Source organism: Mastigoproctus giganteus, chromosome 11, assembly GCF_048544385.1.
Source record: "Mastigoproctus giganteus isolate SK-2022 chromosome 11, ASM4854438v1, whole genome shotgun sequence".
Lineage (NCBI taxonomy): Eukaryota > Metazoa > Arthropoda > Arachnida > Uropygi > Thelyphonidae > Mastigoproctus > Mastigoproctus giganteus.
The window spans coordinates 89,025,847-89,053,834 of NC_143585.1; the positions used below are offsets into that span (position 1 = coordinate 89,025,847).

Below are 27,988 nucleotides of genomic sequence, written 5' to 3' on the forward strand. Positions count from 1 at the left end.
TATATGAGTCAAAAGAAATAAATCCGATAAAAATAAATTAGCATTCATATCATTTACGTAAGAAAGTAAAACTTAAAATTCACGAGGATTACAGAAATTATTTTGATAATATACACAGAAGTTTGGCCATTTTGGCGTCATATGGAGAGTCATATAGTAAGGGTCCTATTAAAATACCAGTTTTTTTTTTTAATAAATGCCATCACAATTTTTGAGCCAACCAATATCTGCAATGGATTTTCAGATTACCTGAAGGCAACAGGCTAAACCTAATCCTCCATTAGTCATATAAAATTTCATATCAAAAGCAGTCGATTTATTTCACGCATTACTGAGTCCAAATTGAAAGTAACCTTGAAATCATTTATCAAAGGATCACAGGCATGGTTCTGAGGGCATACCATTGTATTTTTGGAAGGAAGTAATAAATGGAGTTGCCATACCCTCTCGTGTGTAGCACAGTTGCTATAATCGCCGTCCTTCCCAATCAGGTGCGAAAGGTCTGAGTTCGAATTCAATCTTTGACGCTAGGTATTTTTAGGGGTCTTTATCACAATGAAGCTGAGTTAATTAGTCTCAGGAGAGGTTGCATGGTCTTTTCTCAAGGAAACTCGGATTCTTCGTCCAGCAAGCTGGCAAATCGACCACAGGACACACGCAATTTACAAATATACAGTGGCCGACAAAAAAATTGATCACTTGGGAATTTAACTAATAATGTGTGCTTTGCGCTGCATTGTGGGTTGCAGAAATGTTCGAAATGCATTTGTTAGATGGGATATATCTCTGTGAATAAAATCCAATAAAAAGACTCCACCTGATATACCTAATTGCCATAAATATCTTCCCAAAAGGTAAAATGCGTAATTAATGGAAATATGAGAAATCATGACAATCAAACATACATTTTATTGCATTTACGTGTACAAACTGAAATGACATGTTAATGTAATAGTATTATGTAATAGCAGCTTTAGACATATTGTACCAGCAATTTTCAATAGGGTTCAAATCTGCACTATTGCCGGGGCAATCCAACACTGTAATGCCAGCATTTCTGAGATATGACTGCACCTTAAGGGAGAAAAACGAGGGAAAACATTGGTGTGAGTAGGTTTTAAACCTTGTGAGACAAGAAGACAAACTCATCATTAAATCTATATAGCATAAAACTTACCAATTTTGTTGTGTGGAAAGGTGCTGAATCGTCTTGAAAAATGCAGTTTTTGACGTCTGTGTGGTGATCCCTAATAACGGGATTCAGGCACTCCTCCAAGATAGCAGTGTAGGTTTCTGCATTCACCGTTCCGTTAATAAACTTAATTCACCCACTCCTTTGCTTGTTACGCATCCCCAGACCATATTACTGGCGGGGAATTTTAAGTCGGTGTTATGCAGTCAGGATGGTATGCCTCTGATTTTCGTCTTCTGACATATCGCTTCCCATCCGAGCCATGCAGGTTGAATTTCGATTCGTCAGAAAATATGACGATGTTCCATTGCTCTTTTGTCCATGAAACATGCGTTTTGGCCCAAGCAAATCGCTTCTTCCTCATTTGTTGGGTCAACGTGGGCTTCTTCTTGGGGGCTGATGCAGACCACATCCCGAAAGCCGTCTTTGGATAGTTCGTGCACTTGTTTCAACACCAGAGCCCATCTCAAAGTCTAGTTTTAAATCAGGAACACTAGCATGGCGATTACGAAGGCATAGCCGTTCCAAATATCGATCTTGGGAAGGAGTACTCACTCTCTTACGGCCTGATCCAGGTTCCATCACCGGTTTCACGCTTTAATTTCAGCACCCGGGACCCTGTTGACTGGTGACAGCCTACTTTATCAGCGACAGCACGCGCAGAAAGCCCTTCCCGGGACAGAGCAACAGCTATACTTTTTTTTTCTTGGTGTCAACTGAACATATGGAGCCATGCTTACAGCTCCGCAAAACAGGATACTAATGGGCGTGTATACCCTTCCAACGCCGTATTTATAGAAACGGCTGATGCAATACAAGCGTTATCTGACGCAATACATGTGCTTTGCGACAAACAAATTGACTGTAATCAAATAATATCATATGTTTCACTAGAAATGTTACTTTTTTTAAGGCGATGCAGTTTTTTTGTCCGCCACTGTTAGTATATATCTGTAAATTGCAAACCGAATTGGCACAATATGGTCTAAGTCGCTGATGCATCTGAAACCTTATAACAATCAATCAAATAGTTGCTATGCACTTGGCTAATTTGTTTAAGAACTGTAAAATATCCGACCTGCTTTATAAATGCTTATATAATTGGGGTGGACAAAATAATGAAAGCACATGTGATAAGAGTTACAGGTGCATTAATACAGTGTTGGGTCCTCCTTTGTTCTAAAACAGCTTGTATTTTAGTATTCTACGTGGAATAGATTCAAATAAATCTTGAACTGTCTTAAGAGGAATATTAGATCATTCATCATGGAGGAATTTCAAACTGCTTGAGTGATTAAGATGTAGGAAATTTGCATCTCTCTCCTCTCGAAATATTCCCACAATGATTCAATAACGTTTAATCTGGTTATTGTGCGGGCAGGCCATGGTACATGTCTAGCCTCGGTTTCATACTCCTCAAACAGAGGTTGAACACTTTTGGCTGTGCTGTGTGTAGTGGAGCGTTATCATCTTAAAACATTGAAAGTTTGTGGGAAACAGTGTTTGCATCATGGAATGAAGCTGGTCACTCAAAATATCAAAGTAATCAGTGGCAGCAGTTCACCGTTTCAAGGTGATGGTAGGGATTAAAGAATATCAAGATATTGCTGATCTTGTTGATCAGCCCAAACTATTGTTGATCCTGCTCCATATTTGACGGTTGGCACAAACCAGTTAGAATAATGGGCTTCCTTTGGAATTCATCAAACGTAAACTCTCCCTGATGTTGGAAAAATTGTAAACAAAGATTCATCTGTAAATACGAGTTTACAATCATAAAGTTTCAGTTTTTATGCTCCTTACATCACTGCATTCACTTTCAAGCATCACCATCAGTAATGAGTGGCTTAGCAACAGCGGCTCTGCCATAAATTCCAGCTTTGTGAAGTTCTTGCCGAACTGATTTGCTAGAAACTGGATTGCTGAGACTCAACATTATGTTCTGCAATTATTTGTGAACCAGTAGTTTTTATGTGTTAGGCTACAATCCTTTTTAGTGTCCGGAAGTCCCTTTCAGTCAGCTTCGAAAATTGAAGCTGAATGAAAGGGATCACCGGACTAAAAAGGATTATCACAATTCATCCAATCAGATTTTGTTTTTCCGTACATGGTGAATGTAGACACCACTTTCGATACAGTTAGTCTGCGCGGGTAGCATAGTGGTATCGCCACCGTCCTTCCCACACCGGGTGGAAAAGTCCCGGGTTCGAATCCTGTCGATGACGTAAAGAAGTTTTATGTGCCTTTTTCATTCCGTGGCTGAGTTAGTCGGTCTCAGCCGTAGATAGCAAGGTCCCCCCCCCCACCGGAAAACGGGGTTTATCGTTCAGCAAAGCAGGCAAATCAACCAGAAAACACACGCAATTTAATTACAGACACAATACACATGTATAGTTGAATTATCATTGCAGGTGACCCTAATATAATAGTTTTTTTCGATACAGTTGCTCGGAATACATTAAACAAATCAACTGTTTTTGTCATCGATGCCTCTGTTAAGCGGTACCAACAATTTGACCTCTTTGAAATTCAGATAAATCTGTCATTTTCTTCATGTACCTTTTTATATCATCTCTAAATAAAAAACAGTTTTTATTGTCTTTCCGCCACAGTACTACTGCAAGAAACTAAAAAAAAATCACTGCATGTTCGTAAATATGTGATACGGCCATTACAAATACTGTACTACTTTCATACCAAGTATTTCCATTATTTAGTCCAACGTCCATAAGCATGACTGAGTATCTCTTCCACAGAATTACAGATCAGTTACCATGATAAATTTGTAGCAACTATTTTTGATTCTATAGTAGAAAAAATTGACTCACTTCAATATTTTAATTTCTCCTTCTCTACACGGTTTTCGGCCCGGGGCTCAGTGCTTACAAATTTGTATTAATCTTCGCGGTACGCTTGGTGACGGCTTCCAGACTGATATCATCTACATTGATGTTGGAAGCGTTCGGGAGGTATGGCCAACCAAGCTGTGTAATGCGGCTAGCAATGCGGGTATGGAGGTGATCGGTGTATCCAGACACCTGATATGCCTTTCCATAGTGTTCCAAAAGTGCTCTATGGGATTGATATCGTAGGAGTTCGGAGGCCAATTGATATGTGCTGGAAGTCAGAACTTGATGTGCAGGAATGGTCTGTGTTCCACAGACCATTCCTGCACATCAAGTGCCCGATGGCTCGGCGCATTGTCATCTTGGAAGACACCATCGCCATTCGGGACAAAGTGTATAGCGGGGTATACACAGTCAGCAAGCAGTTGACGATAGCGGAGACCACTGATACGGTGTTCCACGTGCACCAGGAGTCCAAGTTCCTACCAGTGAAACATGCTCCACACCACCGGCCTGCACTTTTGATACCATGCATGATGGACGAACAGCCTCATGTTGTTGACGCCAAATCTGTACATCACGGTGTGGAGTAAATAACGTGACTCTTCCGACTAGCATACCTTCTAGTCTTCTAACGCCCAACTTGCATGCTCTTTGCACCAGGAAAGTCTTTTATGCCGATGAACTTTGGTTAGGAGAGGATGCAGTAGGAGACGTCCGCTGGTATAGCGAGCATGCGACGCAAGGTCAGGCCAGATATTATTCCAGGTTGTACTGGGTAGTCAACTCTTCAACAGTGCCGCAGGTTCGCGTCGTCGGACCCGGCGGTCACCTCTAACATCAACCTTTCTCTGACCTTTGCAGATCTGCCGTCGGGTCGTTGTTTAACCATTCTGATACTAGTCCTGGCGTCAGAATGTACACTTTAACAAAGGCGGCTCTCGAACACCCCACCAGTTCAGCCGTTCTGGAAATCGAGACACCAATCAGCTCGTCGAGCTCCCACAATCTGTCCTTTATCGAAGTCCAATAAATCCTTCCTTTTACCAATCACGCTCGGAATTTTACTACCTACGGAACCATTGACACCTTATCTATGCTACGCAGGTCGACTAACTGCGCACTTTCGTACCTCACGGATCAACGGTAGCATTCAGTTTTCATAGCGGTGGTCCTAATTCAGTGATCATTCAGTGTATATCACAATGATATAACCACATTTTAAGTCACTGCCCATTACATTATTATACTAATCTGATGTCATTAAGCTTTACGTTGCTGTGCCCTTCAGTCTACGTGCGCATTGCTTAAATAAGCGTTTAATAAATTTTCACAATGGCTTGCGACAATAACCTGGCTCTTAACATATAAAAATGTCGAGTTGTAACTTATTCGGACCATAGATATAAAATAATTTTTCATCCTTACGAAATAAATAATTTATTTCAAGCGAAGTCCATCGTAAAGACCTAACTGTGTTGTCCTCATCCAACCTCTTTTTTATCTCTATATATTGTAAACTTTTAAGAAAGCCAACAAGGTACTGGAATTTATTAAAAAGATTTTCTTATATAAGAAAATCTTTTAACTAGTCACTTGAAACCTCGCTGGTAACACAGTGGATATTAAACATTTATTAAACAAGAGAAAACCGGATGGAAAATACCTGAGTTCGAATTCCATCTACGAAGCGGGGAATTTCTATGGGAACTAACTCAACCACCTTTTTCACAACGTGGTTGAGTTAGCCGGTCTCAGGCGAGGGTAGGTAGCATGGTTTTTCCTACAACAAACAGAAAATCGACCCAGAACACAGGCAATTTACAGACATTATATACAGCGCAATACGGCCTAAGTTGATGATGCGCCTAAACCCTACAACAGCGCTGTTACGAGTTTTCTCAGCAATGTTTATTTCGTATACAAAAAATATTAAGTAAGGAACATTTTTGCGAAGAAATGGAAAGCAGAATAAGGGCAAAGCCTAGATAGTCTTTTTCGTTAGTGAAGCTCATGAATGTTTTTAAGGAGCGGAGCACAATACTAACAACTTTGTACCAGCAATAAGTCAAAGTCTTCCACTGCACATTTTCTTTGAATAAATAAGTTTTGTTCATAACTACCAATGTCTCATAATTTTTGGTGGGTAGTGTATGTAACATTTATACCAAAAGTCACAAGACACTTTTAAAAGTAAAAATTCGCGAATTAGAGGATTTTCCGGACTATAAGACGCACCCAGGTTTCAGAAGACGAATTTTTGCAAAAAAAAAATTATTGCAGAAACACAAAACATCGGACGAATATCAGAAAGGCAAAATATAAATTTAGAACGAACGTACTCGTCACAGAATCCCAAAAACTCATTACTGTCACTCATCATTACCAATTTTATGACCTGAACTTTTACTTTCTTCATAGAGGGTGTCATCATCAGTATTATCAAGGGCATTGCTGATTCTACATTTTTTGAAAGACCTCAGGATTTTAGAAGTAGGCTTTTATTGATCTTTTCTAGGAAGGACAAGTTCTTATGAGACATATGCAAATCCTCACTAGCACACGCTATACAAGAACAGACTGATTTAAAAAGAATTCGCACTGCTTGCACCTAGTATGCTTTCGGACCATAAGATGCAGGGAAAGTTTAGGCACCATTTTCCAAGAAATAAATTGCATCTTATGGTTCTAAAAATACTATATTAGCAGGAGTGACGCATTATTATCTACAAACTTTGAAACTTTTAAACATAACGGCAATGTCAAGTTATATGTCTCACATTACCAAGGATTCCGAGGTAATTCAAGATTACCAAGGGGTGAATCCACAGGGGAGATAATATAATTACTCTTAAGATTATCCAAAAGCATGTTCTGGCTCTTGTGTGCCTGTAAAGAAAGAAGTTTTTCAATGGTACTAGTCCTCTCCCAAGGAAAAAAATAAAGTCGACCTTCCCACGTTATCCCCTTCCCAAAAATAACATGAAGGCAGGACGTATGCTCGTAATTCCTCTCGCTCTTCGAAACTTGGGAGATGCATCACTGCAGCATCTTCCAGTTCTTTTTTTAGTGATGTATACAATATATAAATGGAATTTTATGTAGCCACTCAACTTAATTAATCCTAGGTTGTGTTGTAGTGTACAATTTATCCATTTTTACTTACATTAGATATCAGAAAGTGATTTTCCTTTGTCGTTCTTAAATGCTACTCGAATCACTTCAAAATGCTGCGGATAAAATATTTCAAGAACATACTTTATAAATAAAAAAAAGCGTGCACTTTCTATTTCAGTGAAAGAAATTATATTTTCTTAATTCTCTATTGGTTGAAACACTCAATTTATATTTGAAGTAGTTATGCTATGATATTAAACTAGTAATTTTGATGAAAACGCAATACATTATAATTTTAGGAATCCATAAGCGCATTTTCATAGGCTACAAGCACCTTAAATTTCATCGTCAGCTACTCAAACAATTTTTTTTCTTAGTGTTCATAAGCTTTCCAGCGTATTTGTTAATCGATAGATTTTCGGAGCAATTCTACTGTTCCGACTTTCTATTGTCAAAATCGACTGCTTAGAATTCTAGCAAAACTAATCACGAGCGTGATTGGTATAACGTTCTCTGAGAATGGAAGAAAAGAAATGAAAGAAAGAAAAAAAAATAAAAATTCCTGCTTGTAGCCGTTTCGCTCGAAACAAAGCTTTTAAAGATCTGAGAGTCTAGAAATGTCTTTTAAATTCCCGGGAGGTCTCTGGATCAATGGTAATTTACTTCTGAAAATGCAAACTTGAAAGCTTTCGCTTGTTGAATATCGAGAGTTTGGTGGCAAATATACCAGAGAGTACTCATTTGGGCTTTAAAGAACTTTAATTTCCTAAATAACCACATTTAAAATGAATTCGAAAAAATACATGTCGGTAAAAAATGAAATGCTTTATAATCATACATTGATTATTATTAAGAATTGACACAATTATAATTCTGTACCAGTCTGACTTTTCACTTATTGTGGAGAAGGGGACGCTGTCTTCTTTTGCTCATAATAAAAGGCCAAATCCTAATAAAGTAGTGAATATTTTAAGCGTCCTTTCTTGAGAGTTATATACTAAGCTCTAAATTTCGCCCCAAGCACTTCAGCTGGAGCATAAAACGAGCTGCATGAGTGTCTGTCTTCCCTATTCCATAAATGAAAGATTAGGAGGCAAAATTAATGCGAAATTATGATAATATATTATTCACATACACTATCTACTAACTAATATTCATATCCACTGACATGTATTGTGATGTTGAATGATAAAACGTCTGGTTAGAAAAAATAAAATTATACTGCAGAATATTACCGGCTTTAATGACATCAGAAACCCTCTGTGAGGATAATTTCTATGGGAAAAAGTGGAATCTTGCTCTACTCCTCCCATAAGGCTACAGTTAGTTCTCTGCTTGAAGTAGGGCATCTTTTTTCTGGCTCTCACTTGTTGTTTCTAAACGTTCCAAAGGTCTGAAAGGTTTATTTCGAAACGTTCCCTATTTCTCAATCCAGATCTGAATCCAAATTTGGATTCAGATCTGGACCATTTCCTCAAATCACTTTTGTACTGACCTTAACACGGAGCATTACCATGGTAATAAAAATAACGTCCCCTTTACAAAGAATGTCCCAATGCAGGTAAAGCAGAATTGCTCAGAATGTTACAACAGAGAGATGCATTCCTCATGGCGTCTTCGATGACAACTAGTGGACCAAGTCTAAACCGTGTAAAACAGATCTGTACCATTATACTACCACCACCGAACACCATCTAAAGATGATGTAATACATTCTAGGTGAAAGTGTTTATTTGGCCTGCGCCACACTTTTGCGTCCATCAAATTCCCGAACAGTGTAGCGTGATCCGTCACTCCTCATCGCCTTCTGCCACCGCTATGATGTCCAATGCTTCCGTTCTCTGCATCAGGATAGGCGATAACGTACCGGAAGACAGATTCAGCTGGCAAAAACTGAGAGATCAGAGTAATCCATTAGATGAAGTTTTTCTGATTACAATTATCCCAATCCTGTTAATGCTTCTCGAGTCAGCTCCTTAGAATATCTTTGAAGTTCCCCTCACCATCCGTTTCGACATGGTTTTGAGGATATTAATGGTAGTCTATTTGGCTTGGAATGAATGGCCGCGTTACTTTCTGCCTTCCATTGGTGTATTTGGCGATTTTGGGTATCCCACTCTTTCTGCTATCTGGGGAATGGATATACCTACTGTGAAACAATCTACTGTCGCAACTCTTGTCGAAGTATCTAGCCCTTTTCTCGTCCCACTCTGCTCCAATTACTTGTCATTGAGTACGCACGCCTTTTATACAGTATTCTACTTTTAACTAGTATTTACTATCTACTTGCAATGCGATTTCTGGTATTAACCGCTACTTCATAGGTTGAGAGGTCACAAGTTTGAGGACAGCTATGCTGTACACAGAATAATAAATAAATAAATTAATTAATCTGGGGTTTTACATTTTGAACAGTTAACTTATACGTATTATATAGCTGTCTACTAGTTATACGAGAGAAATGTTTTGATTTGAGTACTTACTGAATTATTTAACGAAACAAGAATCTTGACTGAATGCGTACAATTTAAAGATATAATTAACAGCTACTGCGGCACTTATCGCAAAGAAATATAACCCGAGAAAATTTAAATTATGCATGAGGTCGTTTCGAAATTTTTCAAAGAATTGTAGTATTTATTAGAAGACCCTGAAACGAATTAAAATATATTTTTGGAAAATGATGGAGATGAATGATGAAGATGATTAAGTGCTGCAGCATCAGTATATACCTTTAAATTGTACGTTTTCAGTTGAGCGCAAATTTAAAAAAATAATAATATATATATAGGAATAAAAGACAATTATGGAAATTCAACATATTAAGTTTATTTTAAAAAGAAATACGTTATTATTATTAGAATGTGCAGAATCTGCAGGTTTAAAACAAAAAGTTTATAACTTATAAACCAAATCACAAGTTAGTAGTAGAGAGGAACATGCCTCCACTGTAGTAAATTTATCTTCTCAATAATTTTCATCGCATAAATTGGCTGGCCTAGAAAAAGGTTTAAATTTTGCAGTTAGTCAAAAATATTATACAGTAAGCACGCATTACAGAAATAAGTCGATATTAAACAATCAATCGGAATAAAAACGCAAATAATTCAGAAACTCGATTAGATAAGAAAGAGTCGTAATAACTATACTAAACAACAATTATCTATTAGTAGAAGTTTGAGAAACCCAAATATTACCGTTAAACATAGTCTGAACAATAATATTGGGGTTTGAAGGATTTTTAGAAAATGGATCTGCATTTTTTGCATAAAGCATTTTTCATCTCTAAAGCATAATTTTAACAAAACGATCATTCAACTCATTTTATAAAACTTGATTACAAAGCGGACAAATAATTCGAAAGAGAGAGAGGGGTGGAATGGGGGGGTCATGTCTAAATATTAATTCCGATCAAACAATTCAGAATCTGTGTTGAGCTCCTAATTCGTCTTTCCGTTCATTGAGAAATAGCGTGTTAATCAATTCCTGGTGAATATATCCTATGAAAAAAATTATGTAGTCTTAGTTTCTAACTGAAAATTACAATCAGATCACTAAGACAGCTTACTATCAGTAGATAACAATGTAGCGAACACGAATGTGGGACATTTTTGTGCTGAAGAGACAGGTAACGTCGACTTCTATTGTGAAAAATGCTGGAAGAACAACATATGCTACAATTGTCCAACTTGTGAACAATTCTCTTCGACTTTTATGTGGCCTAAAAGTGGAAATGATGAAAAGGTTTTCGTGATAGTAACCAATGCCGCTCCACCAATAGAAAAAGCAGCAAATTCTATGGAAGTGTTCTGTCCGGACCTGACCCGTATTATTTGTTTGGCACATACCCAAAAACCTATTGCAAAAGACACATCTGCTGTAGAAAAGATTCTTTTCTAAAGTACCAACTGAGCTCGTAACAAACTAAAATCTCTTTTCCTGATATTGCTCAACTACCCTTGTCATTTGGATAGAGCTTATTTTGTCTAGCTATTTGATTACATCATTTGATTTCAATAATATCGAGGAGATAATCTTTCATTTTGATACAGTTGATGCATTTGTATTAGGGATGCCAAGACCACAATATCAAATCCAAATATGCGTCAAAACCTAGCTATTATTCACGCTTATTTTTTTGGTTTAGCCAATGGTATCAAAATTCTTGTGAAATGTGGCGCTTCTTTACACAATTCTTCAGTTAGAGTGAACAGTGTTCACAATAGCTTTCACGAGCAAAATGTGCAACTAAATTGCAAGAAGAGATGAAACTGTCATTTCGAAAAATTCTAGTTTCCAGAAAGTGGAGTCAATTAGCAAGTATCTGGACGAAACCAGCGCATGTCTTCTTTCTTATGTTCGGTGTGTGTTAAGCGCTGAAGCAACTAAGACTATTACAAACTTCAGTATTTCATGTCTGTAATTGAGTGGATTCTTCAGTGTTTGCTGGATGAAAGGCCAATTTGCTGTTTCCGGAACAAAACTGCATTTCCATGACCTGTGTGTGGATGTGAGGTACGTTGGATTGAATAGCTATGTTCGAATTTTCAAACGATGACTTTTCAATCATTCAAAAAAAATCGTAAGTTGCTTTATTCAAGTCAGGAGAGAGAGAACTAAACAGCCTTTCACGAGTAAGGATAACATGCCTAGAATTATGGGATTTTCAAATTACACAAAGCTAGGCTCGCTCTCTCATTCCTCAGCTTTAGCAACAGTGTCCTTATTTATGATAAATGTCTCATACCGCACAGTAAAAATAATTCCCGAAGTCATTATACTTTCGTGTAATGAATTCATTTGCAATCTTGTCTTAAATTTTAGTTTTGATGTTTAAAACGAACATGCCCTCGTGGATAACACAGTTTGTAGAATCGCTGACCTCCACACACTTGATGGAAAAGACTTGAGTTCGAGTCCCGTCAATGAAGTGAGGTATTTTTATGGACCTTTTTCACAACGTGACTGAGTCAGTCAGTAAGCGAGGGTAGCATGGTTTTTTCCTCAAGAAACTCTGGTTTTTCGTCCAGCAAACAAAAATTCGACCACAGGATACACACAATTTACAGACAGTAATACTCGAGACATATGGCCTTAGTTTCTGATGCTCCTAAAAACCTACAACAACAACAAATAAAGCGAACAAGGAAAACAAAAAAAAAAAAAAAAAACCAACTGCCATATTAGAGTTGCCTGAGAACAAGATCTTCACCAATGTGTATTATGAACATACACTGCGTATATAAAATGATCGATTTTCCTGTTTGGCTGAAAGAAAAACCAGAGTTTCTAAGAGCAAAAATTTGCTATCCTCTCCTGAAACTGAATAACCCAACCGCTGAGGATAAAAAATTCACATAAGAAAAAACTTAACTACTAATACTAATCAGGCATTTGTTTTAAAAAATTAAATGATTAGTTTTTCAATTTTGCATATGTATACTCATTTTACTTTTAGCCATATTTAACCTTTTCTTCATAAAATTTATTTTCAACACTTGCTTTTCTATTTTTAACCATATTTAAACCTTACTAAAAACAATTTTGTTGGTATTTTGAAGCTGTTTACATTTTTACACCTACCTTTCATGCAGTGATGCTAAACTTATCTTTCTCCTTTACAACTTCCAATTGTCAAATAAAACGAAGGATATTCCAAAATGAAAAAAGCCCTTTTTGCTCTCTCTCTCTCTCTCTCTCTCTCTCTCTCTCTCTCTTTCCCCCCCCCTCCGTGTGTGTGTGTGTGTGTGTGTGTCTCTCTCTCAAGAAAATCGCAATTTATTACTAACAAAAAACAAGAAAGAAGTGGATTTTTAACAAGTGGGTCATTTTTTTAAAAATCGTAACGATGTAGTTTTCGTAATAACATATTAAGGGGACAATACCGAATGACTCTGGAAGTTGAAAGGACAAGAATGTCCACCTGAAGTTCACAGCCAAAAGATGAAAAAAGAGAGGGTTGTTTAATAATAACGAACTTATCTTCAATGAAAAACATCATGAAGGTGTTAAAAGTTATTCCAAAAAAAAAAAAAAAAGAAAGAAAGAAAAAGGTGCCTGTTGTTTTTGGTGCAAGGGCTATTCGGGCCATATTGCACCTACCAACGGACTGCTATGACATCAGTTAAAAACGACCATGACATTTTATCTGCTTAATAAAGTGGAAAACTCCAGCAGATAAGCATGGTTACCTATGATGTGTTAGAGCGTCAAGGGTTCTTTAAGGTCTGGTCATGGCATCCATGATACCGACCAAGACTTGGGAGGCCCAAGGTTAGAGAAGTTTTTACCACCCTTTTTAAAAATAGGAATTAAGTAAACAAAAAAGGATTAGTTAACGTGGATGAGAGGAAGTTTCTTTCAGAACATTTTTAAAAAAGGGGAATAAAGGCATTTTGGGAAGGGAAGGGAAACAAAGTAAAGCGAAGCTTTATTTCAGAACAGTTTCGAATATATAAGGACCAGTCGAGAATTCGTTTCTAATGTTCGTGATGGCATCATGGCATATCATTAATTTCGACCCGAAGATGTTCTGTTTGAAAGGCGTGATACTTATTTTTTGGTTCGTGATCTACGACGAGGACATAGTGTGTAATTATAGTGCGTGAATCAATACAAGATTCTTTAAAACAAGCAAGGGTCCAGTTACTTTTGCCAATATAGTGCGTATATTATATCAGCATCTAATATCTTAAATAAATGTGCTGACTGGTCTTTCAGGGATGCCATTTGCTTGAAAAGGCGATGACTAGACCCAGGGGCGTATTCAGGGTTGGACCGAGCGGGATATGCCCCCTTAACAAAAATTTGAAATTAAAGAAAAAGAATGCAGGAGGCGTTTAAAAAAAAAAACTCAAAAAGTATATCAATAACTATTTTTAAATACAGAGATAGGTACTCATACTTAACATATGTGATATACATAAGATTGTATAGGCATACCTCTGTCTTCCATCACTGTTAATGAGATTATTCTGAATGCAGAAAACAAAATCTGTGTTTTATTGTCAAGTCCCTCGAACCACTTTTAAGTTACGCGGGACACAGATTGGGAAAAGTGACCTAGACAACTCATGGTATAGGAGCTTGCTCTATTTTGAGTACTAAAACCAGTGCAATAACTATTAGTTATTGCAAAATTGCGGCAAAATCAAGTGGGTGCAATAGTTTAAAGACTTTACCATTATAACTGATTGCAATCATCTGAAAATTTAACAGCTTTAGAAGTATTCTTGACATTAGATCCTTTGCAACAGCTTTTAAAGGGCCTTTTTTTTTTTTTTTTTTTTTTGGCTTAGAGAAGCTTCAAATAGTAATCACTATGCAAGAACCACGAGCGGTGTCCTTACACTTAGAGCTGCATAAACTGAAATAAACATGTTTGTCATAAAACAACACAACACAAACACAAACACGTTATGTGTTTGTGTTTTTTATGAAAACTAAAATGCGAGACGGGAATCTCAAAGTCGCCTAATTTAGTTCAATATGGAAATGTCTAAGTTAGACATTTAAAATTAGAGCCTTGTGCAAAAAGATATATCAGTAACAGAGGTGAAGCGGCCGCCTTAGCCGAGTGGTCAGAGCGCGGTTGCGTAAGTACACGTGCCTTGAGTGAACGGGGTTCAAATCCGTGACTGCTAAATACGGTGCAGTTTCTTGTATTTCTCTCTACCTAGTGAACTCCTCTGATCGTACGGTTGTTCCGGAGTATAAACAGAAAATTTAAGTGTGAATATGGAAGTGAAATGAAAGAAGTAAGTTTCACCAAAATATTTTATTTATTTATTTTCAATCAATTTTTAAAAAAACGTAGAGAAAATTAACTATTATGTTCCCAAGGGGTGTCAGGAAAGAAGACCGATTGGTAAGTAGCAGTAATAAATGAACGAGTTCAGAGGATTCGAATATGGGCCGAGGCAAATAAGGCTAAGAAGGGTCTGTAAACTGCGTAGTACTATGGTCGGTTTAGCTGTTTTGTAAGAGGAGAAACCAGGATATATGGAATAAAACTAGGAAACTCTCTGCAGAGACCAACGAACTCGGCTACAGTGTGAAAAAACGTCCATAAAGAAAAACTTAAAAGGAAAATTAAAATCAAACATAAAAAATGACTAATCGATATACATGTAGGTGAGCGGAAATAATCGATATACATGTAGATGAGCGTTAATGCAGTAACTCCACTTGACTGCCAATTCAGTCAAGTGGAGTTACTGCATTATGGAGCTTCCAACACATAAAAATTTGGATAATTTTTCTTATCCTTGAAAGATGAACATCACCACATTTAGTGTGAAACTTTGACTACTGAAATTCGTTGAAAATAATATTAATGCTGATAGAGCTTGACTATCAGAAATACTCGTATAGCAGGTTGGATAGAACGAATATTATATTTCCACGAGAGTTTTCCCCTAACCGTAACGTACTGATCAATCTCAATCCATTTTTTGCTGTTATCCCAGCATTCGCTAGAATGCAAACATTTTCAGTCGAGTTGAACTTAATTTCATTGCTCTTATTTTATATTGAGAAACTGAGTGTGCACATTGCGAGAGTTTTAAAATTCCATTATTTACTAATATTTTTAAATCACTATATCTTCAAAATGACCGGAATATTATGAGTAAGTATCTGTAAATAAATTAGGTTAATATCATATATCACAATTCATTTCATTTTATTTAAAATACTGAACTTAAAAGTACACAAAACTAACCTGTACATAAGTAGCAAAAGTAAACTATTACAACATTAAAATACCGTTTCATACTAAGATAACTATTAACATAGTTCAATCATAACAGTAACTAAAATTATCAAACTTTAAGTAAAGTATTTACAAGATTATACAGTCTTTTCTATTCGATGTATTTGTTCCTTTACCTCTGATATTCTTTGTTTGTCTCAACTCTGATTTACATCCAGAGACGCCAAAAATGTGAATAGCGGCATTTGACACACATCTTCCTGGTAATTCCGGTGATGGTTTGATGGGATAATTTTTGCCAAAATCTTTACAGCATGGCATACAGGGCTGATAACATAATTTGCTGCACCTGTGTCCCTGTTTGCACAGGATTTTGGAACAGAGTTGAACACACCGTATTTCTACTTTGTCATGGGGATGACAACGCAGTACACAGATGTGTCCACACGGAAGTGGTCGACCACAAATCCTGTCACAAGCACCCCGATACAATATGTTAAAATCTTCAGGTTTTATTACCATCTCAATTCTATCAGGGTGAACAAAGCATCCAATTGGGAGGGCATTTGCTGCGTTACCACTCATCTCCAGTTTCTTTAAGATGCACCACCATAACCAAGATTTTTGGGCATATAAACGAAAATTACCAACACAGTAAAGACCATGTTTAGCACGAGAAAGCGCAACACACACCCGATTTTCATCCTTCAGAAAGCCTATTTGTCCTTTACTGTTACTTCTCACAAAGGATATTAAAATTATTTCGTTTTCCTCACCCTGGAAGTTATCCACGGTTGTAACGTGCACTTTACGTACATCTCTGTCCTTCTGCATCAGTCTTTTTATTGCGAATAATTGACCAGTATAGGTTGTAAGGACAGTTATCGATGACGGATTATACTTCTGATATAAAAGATGACGGCACAGACCAATAATAATCAAAGCTTCGTAATGGTTTGAGTAACTTTTGGAAATGTAGTCATCCTCAGCATTAGTATGACATAAGAAAAACATGCAGCCTTTCATCCCACTGATTTCAGGATATTCATAAACCAAAGGATGATTCATCAAAGATGTATAGATTTCCGGAACTAAAAGTTCCGCCATGCATGGGCTCATCCTATGTTGAACGTTAAGAGTTTCAGATTGTACTCCATTCCCAATTAACCTCTCAAACATCGAAATTTCTAGATTATAATTCTTGGCAAGGTCGTGTTCAGTGGGTTTTGGCCTCAACTGCTTGTGATCTCCAATCAAGATCAACCGTTTAATATTATCAGTTAGGCAGCATAAGATATGGGCTTCTAGTACTTCAGCTGCTTCTTCTACTATTACAACTGATGGTCGCAGGCGTTTCATTAATAAACGATTTTTGGCTGCACCTGTGGTGGTCATTCCAATAACTCTGGCATGTCGAAGAAAGCGAAAATTGTATTCTACTTGTATTTCTTCTAAAGGTTCTACTAAGTTGTTGTACCTTTGCTCTTTCGCTGTTAAATCTTCTTCGTATTGCTGAATAACACTATTAATCCATCGTCTAAACATTATCCATCGTTGTTCTAATGATAACGTCCCATTATTTTTTCCATATGTTGTTTTATTACCCTTCATCTCGTTCACTTTAAGGAATTCAGACATTAGAATTTCATAAATGGCATTATCCATTATACTAGGCTGAATAATTTTGTTTGGGTTCATATTAGTCAATTCTTTATATCGAACATACAAATTACGAGACTTCATATTTTCTATGGCCTTTAAGAGTGCTGCCTTCCAAATATGCAAATTTTTATAGTGAAACAAATTTTCAACATTAAGATACAACCACTGCAAAAAAGCAACCTCATCTTTATTCTCTACAGAATCATCATCTGAATATGGTATATTAATTTTGTCTTCCACAGCCATTAAGTACAACTGTTTCCATACTGCCCGGGTGAGTCGACCCCTCTTCAATGATTCGAGTCTTTCGTACAATGCATTTATGTCGTCAATAACTGACGTTAATTTATAATTAATGCGGCCTGGTAAATTAGGAGGAAAATCATTTCCCATTAACTCTGTAGCAATTTTTAAAGTTTCTTCATAGTTATACGACTGGTCGTGAGATTCTTCAATTTCCTGGTTATTTTGAGAGTTTTTTTTCTGCGATAATCTCCATTGTTTCACAGCACGTTTTAGGTTTGTCAATAGATAACGTGACAAGGTGGCGTTTTTGCTTTGGCTTCCAATCCTCACAATACGAGGAGTTAAGGTCAAAATCTGTTCAAGAAACTGATCAAGAGCATGATTAGTATAGCATACTAGAAGTATTGGTGTCTCCGTGGACGGCGATTCCAATGAATCTGCGTCTTCCAACAGTGCCTGTAGAATTTTGCAGCCAAGGAAAGTTTTACCTGTTCCAGGAGGTCCTTGGATCAAGGACAGTTTACTTGAAAATGCCAAATTGAAAGCTTTTGCTTGTTGCTCATCTAAGTCTTTAATTAAAGAACGATGTCTGACTGCTGCAGTTTTACTAATTGGTACTGTGCAGGGATTTACAATGTAATTCACTAATGGAAAATTTGATTCATTGAATTCTTTTAACACACCAAGGGTGTATTTATATGCTTCAAAGAAGGCATCAGTTTCTAAAAGTGTGCACTTACTGCCTGATATAAGGCATTCGTTGTTCACATGAACTTTAATTTTCAGTTCGCATGAGTTGAAATTTATAAACTGTCGACCTTGAATAGTAGCAAAAATCAACGTACGAAATTGGTCGGGAGTAATACATATAATGTTCCCAGGATGGAAACGCTTTGTTGTTTTCCAATTTATTTTCTTTTCTGGAATTACCTGAAGGACACGGGTCCTTCCCTCAATGGTGTACACAGTCTTATCAAGCACCATTACGTTTTCGAATATATATCCCGACTCAATATTAGCACTGCAGCGGCCACTTGAACTTAAGTTACGGGTGTATTCTTCCACTGCAGTTCGGAACCCTCTTACCATATCTTCCCTCAAAAGGCGAAACTGGATATCTAAATAATGTTCAACATTTCTATAATTTCCTCGAACAATGTTCGCTCTTACAAATGGGAGGCTGTCATCGTGCACATCGGACTTAGTGGGATAAACGGGGATCAAGCGAAAATTTCCAATCTGTTTAGTATCGTTGTCTGGCGTTGGAAATCTACTCGAAGGCTTCTCGGGTACAAAATCTTTAATTTCATTTTCAAGTTTCTTTATTTTAGTATTTATCTGTTGGTATGGTAAGAATGGCTGGATGACGTTAATGCAGCTAGAAAGATCTTTCAGCAAGTTCTTCACTTTTGTTCTTGATGTGGCGGGAAAAACTCTAAATATTTGAGACAAAAATTCTATAATAGTTTCCATACGTTTCTGTACTTCCAGTGTATTACGATTTGTGGAAAATCTATGAATGTACTTAGAAAGAGTCTCCAGGAATTTTTCAGACGAGATCAACATGTAAAACACACTTTTAACGTTTTCTTGATAAAGACCGGAACATGACTGTAACACCAACTCGAGAAGAAAGTTTATATATTCACATGACATTGGAATTTCTAGAATGCCCTCAAACGACTTGTTGGTGATCAGTTCTAGAGGAATTATAGAAGGATCTTGATTTAATAATGTTCTCAGTTCCTTCATAACTTTTTCTCCTCTTTGCTTCCAGTCATCTAACGGGAAATTCTTGGAAGCCCCCGTAAACTGCCCATCCTCAGTGTTTCCTTGTGTGTTTAATGACAGCGAACTGAGCTTACCTATCAGATCAGGGCCATTGTTACTTCTTAATCTTCGACTGCGTGTACTTGAAACGTTTGCACATAGCTGATCCATCATTACAAAACAAAAAAGGGACACTATTCAATCGTAATGAAAATTCATCAGCCTAAAGATAAATAAAATATTTTAATATTAATAAAAACAACTTAATTTATGTCAGAAAATGAAATAAGCATTTTGGGCACAGTAATGAAAGCAAACTATTATTATTATTATGTAAACTGTAAACACATACCGACAAAAATCTTCCAAACAAATTATTTCCATCTTCACGCGGTCTTCCCTAAGAATTTTTCCCAAAATTCTTAGGGAAGACGCTGCTAAAAGCATTAAAATTTACGTTTCCATTTTTAAAACAAACTGTATACAGTGCACCACAATATATGCAAGGGGTTTCAAAATAGCGTGGAACAAATAAACAGAATAAACATTCTACAGCTAGAAAAAAAAAACTCCCAAAAAAATGCCAAGTCTCTATTCCGAAGTGTAACACATTAATCATAAATTACAAAACGGTGTAAAACGAAATTAAAATAAAACCTATAAAAGGAAAAGAGTTGATCAAAGTGACTTCCATTTCGTTAAATGCAGCAATCAGGGCGAAAAATTCATGATTCCCAGACATGTTTTAACGCCTCAGGACTATTTCAGCAGCTTCTAAAATGTGATTTCTCAGTTCGTTTTGCTTGTAGATATATACTGTATATAGTCTTATATACGGGGGCTCCAGAAAGCTAGTTCAACTCAACTCAGGTACTTTCCATCGCAAAGTATCTGGGCTCACAGAACTCTGTAAAGAGGCCAAAAGAGTGTGTTGTTTGTGGTCACTTTGTTACTAGAAAGACGACTACCCGGAACCTGCCAGTGACCGTCTACACCACGAGGAGGTGGGCCACAACTAAATGTGTGTGTAGGTGAGCCACTACAAGGTTTGTATGTCCTTGTTTCCGAGTACCTGTTTCTTAAACACGTGACTGCAAAACGGATTGAAAAACATATCATCACGTTACACATCTCTATTCTTTTACACAAAAAAGTAATACTGTACTTGCTTATTTATACTAAATAGCATGTAGACAGTCAGTCACCTCTCAATCAAATAAAATGGCTTTAATCGTATGAGGGATTAAACCCATTTTATATGTGTACACTTGAAAAGCATTTGTTAACAATTAAAAATGTGTCATTTTTATAATACATTTTATAATATATACTATGAATGTGTCATTTTTATAATACCATTTCATTTTAATTGCAAAGATTAAATACCAATTACTGTTCTACTTTTGTTTTACAGTAAATAACGGTTTGAACTTTAATTTCATTTTAAATTTGACCTTGTAAATATATTAATCTTTTTACTTGTTATTTTTAATATAATACTAAATTTATGTCCCGATAATCTTACAATTATAATGATAGCATTATAATTGTTTAAATATAAATAAATAAATTATAATTTATTCTGATGATGCACCTGGAAGTGAGAATTTGGAAATAATGAAGAAGTACCGTATTTTTCGGGCGATCATTTTGCACCGGCACACAAGGAGCACCCACGTTTTGGAAGGCATATTTTGAGAGAAAAAATATTTTACTGTATATATTCGAAACTCATAGCTGTCTTTGCTACCATCGCATTCAGCATTATTGATGTTATGGTCTACATTTCACTTTCTTCAAAGAATGCATCATTTTCGAACCATCAAGGATATTACTGATTGCACGTCTCTTGAAGACATAGCAGCTGTCTCGTGTTTCGCTAATTCTCACTAATTTTTCATACATTCGCACACTCGACAAATGGTTGGTCGCTTCGTTCGTCCTGTTGGTGTCAAATCGTGAGTTGGTGAACGCATCCATTAGGACCACTTCTCACACATGAATGCTTTTAAGGGTGTGTTCATTGAGATGCCTAATGATTCAGTTGACTAAGATCTCCTAGAATTACAGCTAACTTCGTGTTTAATTCAGCAACTGTCTTTTTTGCGTCTGTTACGTGCGATCTAAAATGGTAACGCAAGAGCTAGCTTTTTTGGGAAGGCCACTTGAACGTTTTGTTTTGACCATACTGTCTGTGGTAGATTAAAGAATTACTGCGTGCAACTTGTATACCCTTAGACCATAAGGCACAAAGGAATTTAGGCAACATTTTTCAGGCGAAAAGTAGATCTTATGGTCGGGAAATACGGCAATTTAAGCCTTGAAAACGTAATGTGTCGTGACTGCAAGACGTGCGTGTTCTAAGGCAAGCTTGTCTGTTTGTGAGATGAAAAACTCTCGGAACTCTCCGGTGGAAAAACATGTATCCCACATATGCAGGTATACTCACTGGCCAAAAAATTAGAAACCTTTATTCTATATCTAGTAAGGCCACCTTTTTTGCATGAATTACAGCCAGTATAGAGCCGCATGGATTCCAGTAGGTGTCTGAGGATTCTAGCTCTAGATTGGACCATTCCTTTATCAGGCTATTTGTCAGCTGCTGTATTGTGGTCTATAAAGAACTGCGAAGCCAAACTCCCTTTCCAACATATCCCACACATTCTCAATTGGGTTCAAAATCTGAAGAATTAGGAGGCCAGTATAGATGTCAGAGACCTTGGAAACGTTCTTCATACCATTCAGATACAATCTGCACGTCGGATAGTTGCGTTGCTATCTTGAAAGAATCCATTGCGATCCAGGTCAGGTAAAAATGAACCACTGCAGGGTGAAGTGGGTCCGAAAAGACAATTGGGGGTAACGAGATCTTCTAAGGATATGAATGGACTCTATCCGTACCAACAGAACAAACCCCATATGACGATAACAGTCCCCCTCCACCCAACCGCTTGAGTGGTGGACACGAGTCAGTCTAGATGGATGACTTCATGAATTTCATGCTACTCTTATCCTACCACTGGTGGGGGAATAAGAGCGTTTTATCCTACCATATGGTCTTTGTCACAGTCCAATCTTGGCGTTAGCAGCACCACTCCAGTCGAATGTTTTGAATTTTTACAGAAAGAAGTCGTTTTCATAAAGGCACACGACTACCAAATCCCAGTTTCTTCAACTCCAGCAGCATAGTTCGATTGTAAATGGGTCTGTTTTTGTCTAAATCAAATTTTTCCGTCATCTGCTACACACTGTACCTGCTGTTCTGATCCACAAATCACTTTAAATTCCTGCGCTCTCGTTCTTAGAGTACCGACTTTCTGTCGCATTTCATCCTTTTAGAGCTGCATTCTCCTCTCGTTTTTCACGCAGCGTATATTTTCAGATGGTTACTTTCTACACAAGTGATTTCCTTTGTTTTCTCAATTGTAGCACTTGTTAAACGCGCTGCAATATTTCTATTTCTGAAAATAAGAAAAGTTACCTGTCTTTCACATGACCAGATGACTAAGAGGACTCTTGAAAGTGTATTGTATTTTAGCTGTACAAAGGAACTTGTGATAATACCATGTGACAATTTACACTAACCGTATGTTTAATTATCTGGTGAAGTCAGTTGCAAAATGTTTCTAATTTTTGGCGCAGTGAGTGTATAACATGCTGACATGTTGTGGCCTTAGTACACTGGCCACTGATTGTAGAAACAGTCCACTTCAGGGCTAAATTAAGGATATTTAAAATGGGATGTATATCGCAGGTGGCGATTGAAGATATTTTGCAATAAAAAACTGTTGGATGAATAAATAAATAAAAATCTTCATAAAAAAACACTCTTCCATAGAAACACAAGGAATGAAAAACTTTGCATAATCTGAAGGCTCCAAGCACCAGGTCGCCCTCGCGCATAGGGCACCGTCCTCCCACACAGGATGGAAAGAGCCCGACTTTCAATATCATCAATTACATGAGGAATTTTTATGGAATTTTTAATACAAATCTGAAAGTGTTTCTTAAAATCTGGCTGAATTAGTCGGTCAGGAGGGGATAACATATTTGTTTCTTCCATAAACTCCGTATTTTCGTTCGGGAAACAGAAACCCAACCGAAGAATACAGACAATACCCCCCAGGGGCTCACATCTGGTGAGTATGGACGTGGCACACCCAGGGTCCTGAGCTGGATATCATCATTCTTCTCTTTCTTGGCGATTCCCCCCACTCTCTCTCTTTCATGGCTAATAATAATATACTGATAATATACTAATATAATATTATAATAATAATATACTGATGCTTTATATTCTTAATTTCATTTGCACTTTAAAGGTAAATGTATACGTACATTCCCTGTTTATGGTGGTCCCTAGGCATATGGCTGTTTCCACCTAATGTCTCTGTGAAAGAAGAATCTCTGTAAAACGGGCCTGACAGTATGTTTGTGTATATTATTAGTAGTAGTACAGTACTGTACTGTACTGTACTGTACTGTATCTATGTAAGGCCACGTTGCCAGCAGGGAGCAGCTGTCTCCTGGACAGCCGATTCCTGGTGCCCGTCCGGTGGCACGTAGACATGGAGCCGGGCCTGTTCCAATAGTCTGTGCTATAGCACAAAGTCCTGCATCGACGGGAGTGTGTGCGCGCGCGCTATAAAGGTAAATGTATCATGTATGTATGTATGATCGCTTCTCAGCCTTTTGGCTAAGATCAAAGTGTAGTTTGGTTTTTGGTATGTATGTATTATGTGTGGGCGGCTCCTAGAACATAAGTTCAACTCCGCCTCGTTACCTTATACTTTTTTACAGACTCTGTCAAGGTAAGGTCAGTGTGCGTAGCGTAAAAAAAAAAAAATTCCATCCGCACAGGCAGGAAAAGGATAGTTAGAAGAAAGGGGGGGAAGGAGAGACGGAAAGAGGTTTTTCATCCCGCAGAGGAGAAGGATAGGAAATAAAAAAACTGTGTGTACTGTCACACTGTGCTGTGTATTGGCCTTTTGGCTACCTGAGAGCAGCAATCAACAGGACTGCAGATTCCAGGCACTTGTCTCTAGCCGCAGGAAGGCAGGCCTCCGATACTGTCTGCTCGCCCTCCTCCCTGAGGAACGTGTTCCCCAGGGAGGAAACAGACGAACTACCTAAAGAAGAAGATAGTTCGCCTGTATTCTATCTCTCTCTCATTCTACCCTGGGCCGGGGAAGGCCCAGGGTAGAGAGAGAGAGAGAGAGAGAGAAATATATATATATAAATAAATAAAAATGAAATGTTTTTCATCCCGCACTGGATGACTTTTTTTTTTTTTTTTTTTATTTAAAAAAGAGGGCCTGAGGAACCCCAGTTCAGAGCAGGATGCGAGAAAGAGGAAGAAAATTTTAACGTAAAAGTAAACTGCGGCCATTATCAACCCACTGCAGGATGGAAGCCTCTTAGGGAATGGACCATAATCTGCCAAACTGGTCCAGTGCGGGTTGGCAGATCAACCGCATTTAGCAGTCAGGAGCTTGAATCCCAGTCTACTCAAAGAGCGTGTGCTACTGCACTCCCGCTCCTGACCACTCGGCTACGGAGGCCGTTTACACACACCTAAACTTATTTCCGAGTCATTAAGGCTAATTACCTAACAAATGTCTTTCTAACTGCTTCTATCGTCGTGAAACACTTTATTCTAACTGTCGGTTCGTAGCAGAGTGGTCAGGCGAGGTACACGTGTCTTGAGTGACCGGGGTTCAAGCTAAATACGGTGCTGTTTCTTTTATTCTCCCTGTGTTGCTAACTCCTCTGACCGTGTGGTCGTCCAGGAGCATAAACAGAAAATGCATTTAATATTGGGTTAAGCATTAGTTAGCATTAGTAGAGGGACATGATGCAAGAAAGCAAGCTTATGCAGCATCGGCCAAAAAAAACCGCTCCCATTTCACCCATCCGTTCGTTCCAAATACCTGTCCAGCTCAGCCTTAAATTTATTTAGGCTAACTTCCACAATAAAAGATGGAAGTCTGTTCCACCAACCAACTACCAGCTGGCTAAAGGCAAACTTCCGCACATCTATCCTACAACTGTCTTTCCTCAATTTGAATTTATGCCCTCTCAGGTGATTATTCTGAGCAAGAGGAAGAATCCTCCTGTCAGAATTCGTCAGATCCAGTAACAAAAAGGGCGATTTTAGTCTTGCCCTAATTCTACATTCTTCCAATTTATCCTACACATCTTCAATCTGATTGAAGGCCGAGAGACCACAAAAAAAAAAAAAAAAAAAAGTCAACGTATTTGTTTAATTTTTCTGAGTGGCAATTAATACAATATCATTAAATTCTGCAGTTATTATTTCAGCAAATTTTATAGTAATTTTCAAATAGTATATTCTACTATGTAAGCACTTCTCATATGAATCAACAATAAAAACATCGATCTTTCTTCTTTTAATAAAAGAAACAATTGTCAATGGAGATATTTAATATAAGAATATACTTCTTACCTCGTTATAATCCTTTCTTAATTATTGTGTGTTATTCCAATCATTATTTCAGCTAACTGCTTTTCTAAGATCTACGTTCCAAATGCTGCGATAGCACACGTTGCAAGAAAAAACATGGCTGCTGCTGCTGTTGACTGAAACAACACACGTGATGTGACTCATATTGTACATCTATGTCGGGATATTGCGAAATTGTTGGATTTGTTGCCAGGTGATCGTTTCAGAAGAGCGCGAAAAGCTGTTATGGTGATACGAAACAGGAGTTACTCTTATACATGATTCAGGGTATTTTTAAGCAACCGAAAGACGATTTATGGTTAAAAGTAAAGAATTTATTTGAAGAGTAAGCTATCGAAAGAGTGCATTATTACTTTGTGAATTTAAGTTGAACTTTACTGGCCCGAAAAATGCAAGTTCTGGAAGTTTTGAAAGACAAATACGAGTATCGTTATAAACTGTTTGTTGAAGAATGTTATAGCAGCCCAGAAGAATTGGAATGAATGACACCGAGTTTCTCTTTCCTATTCAAATCTGCTTAATTAGTCTCTCCATTCTCTGTCTCACAGGCGTTCTGTTTCCGCTGCATGCCTTTTCTACAGATATTTCCATGGGCTTCTTCTGAATTGGCTTTTATAATTCCCACTCTCTCTCTTCCAAAGCAATCCAAACACGTGCCGCAGCCAGTCAACATCCTTTTACTGTCCAACTTCAAACTCCCAGAACCAACTTTTCTTCTTCCTCATTTATTCATTCAACTTCCGTTTTCTGGAACAACCTTCCTTCATACCTATTTCCTGAAAATTACAATCTACAGAAGTTCAAGTCTAATATCAACAAATATCTTTCTTTCATCTTCCCAACCTCCAGCCCATGCATGGTACTAAGTACTATAGGTTTTAATACCTCTCGTGCTTGGGGTTTTCATAAAAAATAAAATAAATAAATAATCGTAAAACAAGAATTAAAAAAGAATCAATTCTTTCACATGTAAACACTTATGTTCACATTATGAACAAAAACGCCAAGGTCCTTATTTTCACTTCAAGGTGTAATGTAACAGATGAAAACCCTTTTAAGAAAATTGCTGAAAAATATAATTTTTTTTTTTAAATTTGAAGATTCCAGAGACTACGTACAGTGTACTGCTAGACTGACCTGTTTGTTGGCTGATGTGGCTTCAATATTAAAGGCGTTAAAACTCTTCCTGGATTGATATTGTTTGTTTTTTTCTAAGAATCTAAAACGTATGCTAGTGAGATAAACTCTTGCTCTAACATTGATTTTAGAATTTCGAAATAAATTGTTATGACTGCAATGTTTATTTAACAAAACTGCAAACTTGCATATATAGTTAAGGATTGAATGCTCTTTTCTTTTATGAAAGCTGCAATTACATCATCAATTTGTCATCAACAACATGGCAATGTGTCATTAGCAAGTTCCTCAAAATTTGAACCCTGCTGGTAAAAGGGGAAAATACCTTGTATTTGTCGTATCAATATTGCATATGAATTACTTTTTATCGCAGAAACAAGTTGACATATATAAATTTTGGTACAGTTTCCGACAGGACACTGATAAGTTGCTAGCTTTTTAGTTAAGTACAAAATAATTTCTGGTTTCTTTTAAATCTCAGTTGAATTTGAACTTTCCTAAACAAAATGTAGGCAGAAATAGTTCTCAAAATATGTCATATATGAAGAACACGGGATGTATGATACAAATATTCTCTAATAATAATCCAAAATTTCTCGTCACTATGTAAGCTATTTGAAAAAGTGTCATCTTGTAATTGGCCAGAAGCACATATTGTTAGCAACTTACATAACAGAATACAAGGGAAAGTAAGGACTTTCCTACATTTCTTCCCTTAATTTATGAAACTGATTTCTATCCTGTTTTTTAAAACTCCTTCTGAGAAATTCTCTTCCTGGCCTTATTATATTTTCATGAGTTCTTTTTCTCGAGTTGATCAA

General features: G+C 37.2%; 1 protein-coding gene across 1 annotated transcript; it reads right to left on the minus strand.

Annotated features, from left to right (window-relative positions):
- Positions 1–15,997: 15,997 nt before the first annotated feature.
- LOC150078237 (NFX1-type zinc finger-containing protein 1-like) lies at positions 15,998–19,717 on the minus strand. The gene has a single exon (XM_090384501.1). It carries the CDS (start codon positions 19,715–19,717, stop codon positions 15,998–16,000), a length of 3,720 nt encoding a protein of 1,239 aa, XP_090240627.1.
- Between the last annotated feature and the right edge of the window lie 8,271 nt (positions 19,718–27,988).